This window comes from Quercus robur, chromosome 10 (assembly GCF_932294415.1).
Source record: "Quercus robur chromosome 10, dhQueRobu3.1, whole genome shotgun sequence".
NCBI lineage: Eukaryota > Viridiplantae > Streptophyta > Magnoliopsida > Fagales > Fagaceae > Quercus > Quercus robur.
Window position 1 is genome coordinate 17926188 of NC_065543.1, and position 4798 is coordinate 17930985.

Sequence of the window (4798 nt, forward strand, 5' to 3'; positions counted from 1 at the left end):
ACTATTGCACTTTTAGACTCAAATATATGAGTTTTGAGGGAAAGAGAGTGCGAAGATAGATGCTATAGTAATCTTTTTTTAGTTTTTTACAACTACAAACGAAGGAGAAAACTTGTTGGGAATGATTTGATGGTTAATGCGGATGGTGCCGTTACACATTATCCAAGAGATTCTATAAAAGTCTTTATTGTTGCTATCCGAAGAGCATATACAAAAAGATGATCATCTTTAGACCAAAACAACCTGAAGTCACGAGCTCAACTTTTAACTGATAATAATATAGTCAGATCTCTACATGATACAATTTATTTGGTACTAATGAGTATAGATAGCTTATTTTCAAGCTCCATTTGCCCCGCAACAAATTATCTCTAAACATTATTTCACCAACCATCTATTAACTCTTGGATATCAAAAAAAAAAAAAAAAAAAAACCATCTATTAACTCTTACCACACAAAAAAAATCCTGTCTAAAAAATGACACTGAAATCTAGGAGATTGTCAATTTATGAGAATCTACATCTTGACAATGGCTTAGAATTTGAAAAATATCAAAATTGAATTTATGCATGCTATTGGAAACTATTTTGCATTTGAGGTTTCTCCAATTCTCACCAAACTTGAGTAAGCCCAACCAATCTGTTTCCAAAATCAAGCAATTTTGATGGGTAAAAGAATCTGGTAGAGCCATATAAGCTAACTATTTGGAGGTTTTATCAGGAGCTGGTGGAGCCTTCTCAACTGATTTCGCAGTGCTTGCTGACTCTTCCGTTTCCACAAGCTTGCGTAGTCTCTCTTGAAGCACTCGTACTCTATCCTCAGTCCTACGAAGCTTTCTCCATCTGTAGGCACCCCAGAGAGCAAAACCACCATAAACAACAATATAGGAACCCCACACATAAGGGTAAGTTTCTGCATTCTCCTTGATTTTGCGATATTGTTCTTCTACCATTCCTCTCAAGCCAACAGCTGTGGTACTTGTGACCTGCTGATCATCTTCTCCTTTTTGCTCCGTTGCCATCCTGTTTTAAATCCTTCACAAATCTTTGGCAGACTGACAAACAGTGAAAAGCACAGAAGGAACAGGCCCTGCAAAAGTTTCTTACTTGAGAATTCAAAGAAAATAGCTATATGTTCATAGCCTTCTATAAAATTACTTGAATGCAATCACAATATCAGGACTAATACATAGATGTCCTATCTTTGATCAAAACCAGCCTGCCTAAACAACATCAAACCCAAATATTTCTCAAAACCAGTCAACATACATAATTTATCCATATACACACCATGATCCTCAATGGATAAAATCTGACAAGTTCACATCAAGAATGAAGTAACAATGACAATCTATTTTTTGTCTACGCATCCTTTTCTAAGCATACAGAATAATCAAATTTTTTGAAATAAGCCAACTCTACGGAATTTATTTTAACAAAAGAAAAGCAACACTTCTCAAAACAACAAGGGTCCAACCCCAGAGTTAGCATCTTTCATATGGGATAGCGACGGGACGGGGCCAGATCATGGGTGCCCCAACCCCACCCTGCAGGGAAATTATCCTGCCCCAAACCTGCCCTGCCACGCAGGTTGGGGCAATCCTGTCCCTGACCTGCAAGATCTGCCCCATGCTAAAGGTACATAATTTATATTCAATAACACCTAATAAATTGATGTTCAATAACACATTAAATATTTACCAACTCAATGTTACCAATACATAATCAAATACACAATGCCCACGTCTTTAAGAATCATTTGAGTCACGATACTCTTAGATAAGTCATGATATGCTAAATTAGTAAGCAATACTACTAGCCATAGATGTCAAACAGACATGAAATCCTTTTTTTTTTTTTTTTTATGATCTCCAAAATAAAAACACACTGCAGCATTAGCTTTGATGCAGGGAATATGATAGGCTGTAAGAGGAATTAGAATTAAATGGGATGTGAATTGCTTAGAACAAATTGATAGGTGGTTAGGCATCTACAAAGAACACAAAGTTCTCAAAGAAAAGCTCTCAAGGCTTATTTTCATTCACATATCAAAACTTATTTATAAAGTGCTTACATTCTGGTACTTAATACTAGTTTTTTGGCATTGGCAACCTCCTAGATGATTGACAAGTGTATAAATCTTATTGGCCAATGCTTAAACAATCATCTGACTCACTCACTAATTAGTTACAAGAGGGTTAGGGTGGCCGCTGACTTAGCTACTGTTGCTACTGATTTTGTGTCAAGTCTGCAAATGTAAAACAGCCTCTTGAAATGACCTGCATCAAGCTTGTGTCGCTGTTGGATGATATACGTGTGCCTAATGCAAGTTCAGGGCGTGTGAACACTCCGTTTGATGGAGCAAACTTTGTGTACATGGTGGAACCTGCATCTATATGACATGGAACCTCACCAAGGCAGGGCCCAAAAGGCCTTGGGAAGTAAACCCCAGATACACGAACCCACCTGCAAAAACCGTGTATCAGGTAATTCAAGGGTGCCTACAGATAGAGAATGCAGTTGAACCCCATTAATTGGCTACTGCATGCCCCATCTCAATTTTAGCAGCATCACAGTTTCTTCCAAAGCCAGAATTTATGGTGGTAGAGGATGGGTTGGGTATGACGCAAAAGTAGTCTAACTAAAATGCAAAGTCTGGTTGAGATCAGATACAGCATATGAGAATGAATCAGCAACATATAGCTCCTCTTGAAACAAAAAGCCCAAAATTTTGAAAGCCAAAAATTATCTCAAAACAACAAAACCAAATGTCACGTAATAATTGAATTAGCCTCATATAGTTCCTCTTGAAATCAAATACAGCAGAAGATAATGAATATACCCATTTCAGTAACATATAGTATCAATAAAAAAGTACGCAGACATCAATGAATTAAACTTAGAGATGCGGGGGAAAAGAACCATTCATTTCACCAGGATGAAAAAAATAATAATAATAAATTAAAAAAAAAAAAAAAAAAAAAAAAAACCCATGCATCAACAAACAGCCAGGGTTCAACCATTAATCAAATGAAACAAGATCTCATTCTAAGAAAAAGACAGAGGCACTAACTCTAAGAAGTTGGGTGCTCTCTTTGGCTTTGACTTTGAGAGAGGGGTGGGCAGAGTGAGAAAGGGCTGGGTAGTGGCTGTGAGAGTGTGCTGTGCGAAATGTGACATAGGGTAGAAAGAGGAGAATGAAAGAAAGGAAAGCCTAAGGGTAATTTTGAAATTCTGAAAAATATTTGGATATTTTAGTAGATACATTCGGAACAGAGCAACTAAAATCTGCCCGCACCCCAGTGGTTGGTGTAAATATTTCACCCTTTGGAGCAGGAAAAATCTGTGTGAGAGGGGATTTGAACCCTTGACATCTTTGCTGGAAACACCAGGAAGTTCCAGTTGAGCTACAAGGCTCTTGACCCTCCACTTAAACTAAGCAAAAAGAGAGGAGACCAATATCCTAAACTTAGACGAGTACATGGCCCTATGCTGCATGAAAGCTACCTGTGACACTCTCTACAAAGTGCCACTGTATAATTGAACACATCCACAGGGAAAGATCAATGCTTATGTAAAGCTCCTGTATACACAAACTCAATTTTTTCAATATAATTATTATTTATATAATTTTTTTTTTAAAAAAAACACCAATATAAAGTTGGTGGAGGACTGAAAGTAGAGCAAAAACTTTCTTGTAAAAGCAGGTATTCAGGCATCAGCAATAGCAATAACTCCTTGTATATGTGAGGAAAAAGAAAGTTAACCGTTAAAAAAAAAAAAAATCAGACTACTGTGGTGAAGTACTTGTGTCATTGTGATTTCAAAATTACTGTAGGATCTGTTGGAGCCTGCAACAGCTAAAATCACAAGCTTAGAGTTAAACGTTGTGCCCTTGTGCAGCATTTAACTAGAGAAAAATAATTAACTGCCTAAAATTAGTATATAGATTATACACAATCAGTCAAAATCAGGCATCTCAAGCAACAGCAGGGATGCTATTTTGACTGCCTAAATTTGGTATCTTATCCATTTTTTAGATAAGTAATCATATATTGGTATCTTATCCATGTTACACTAAACGAATCAAATTAGATACATGATCTATAATTGTAAGATATTGAAATCATATTTACAGAATGAACTATAAAAAGTCAACATATAAATCTTGATAACAAACAATAGCCGGTAAAGCATGTCGACACAGTTCAGCTGAAGCACTTTATAGGCTATAACCCAAATATCCTCTCTCTCTCTCTCTCTCTCTCAATTGTTAAGCTACAAACACACCCAATGGGTCTTGAATTCATGACCTCATCCTGCCATTTGAGCTAGAGCTCATCGGCTATAACCCAGATATCCTCTTACTATAAATCAATGAATATAACACTTTCAAAGCAAATGTCTAATCGAGAATTACTAACAGGCACAAATAATAACAATAATTCAAAGAACCCAATACAATGTATTTCCTTTAGCTCTGTTTGGTTGAACAGAATATCAATACTGAAAACCCAGATTTTGTTTGAAGAGAAAAAACCAAAAAAAAGAAAAGATTGAAGTGAATTTTAGCGAAGTACTATTGTGGGATCAAATGGGTTTTTTTTGGGTTATCTAATTTTCCTTTCATGGAACGATAAAAGTGAAGAAATGAAGGATTACCTGCTGAAATGCCAAGTTGCAGAGAGAGAAGGTGGTGTCTTCTCTTCTACACAGAGAGACAGCGCACGCATAAACCCTAAAACAGAGAGGGCTTAGTAATCTCGGGTACTTGGATCCGAAACCCGTAGGTTTTTTT

General features: G+C 36.6%; 1 protein-coding gene across 6 annotated transcripts; it reads right to left on the minus strand.

Annotated features, from left to right (window-relative positions):
* Positions 1-240: 240 nt before the first annotated feature.
* LOC126702512 (uncharacterized) lies at positions 241-4798 on the minus strand. Of its 6 annotated transcripts, none has more exons than XM_050401220.1 (3): positions 4663-4780; positions 2280-2466; positions 241-1090 (listed from the first exon to the last, which is right to left on the minus strand). In XM_050401220.1, the coding sequence occupies exon 3, from the start codon at positions 1020-1022 to the stop codon at positions 702-704; it is 321 nt and encodes a 106-aa protein (XP_050257177.1). In that variant the 5' UTR covers positions 1023-1090; positions 2280-2466; positions 4663-4780; the 3' UTR covers positions 241-701. The 6 variants fall into 6 exon arrangements, with proteins under 6 accessions (XP_050257177.1, XP_050257175.1, XP_050257174.1 ...); XM_050401218.1 differs by having other exon boundaries at positions 2181-2466; XM_050401217.1 differs by having other exon boundaries at positions 2075-2466.

Excerpts from the sequence above, each read along its gene's own strand:
- LOC126702512 (XM_050401219.1), bottom strand. The coding sequence starts at position 1,022 with ATGGCAACGGAGCAAAAAGGAGAAGATGATCAGCAGGTCACAAGTACC.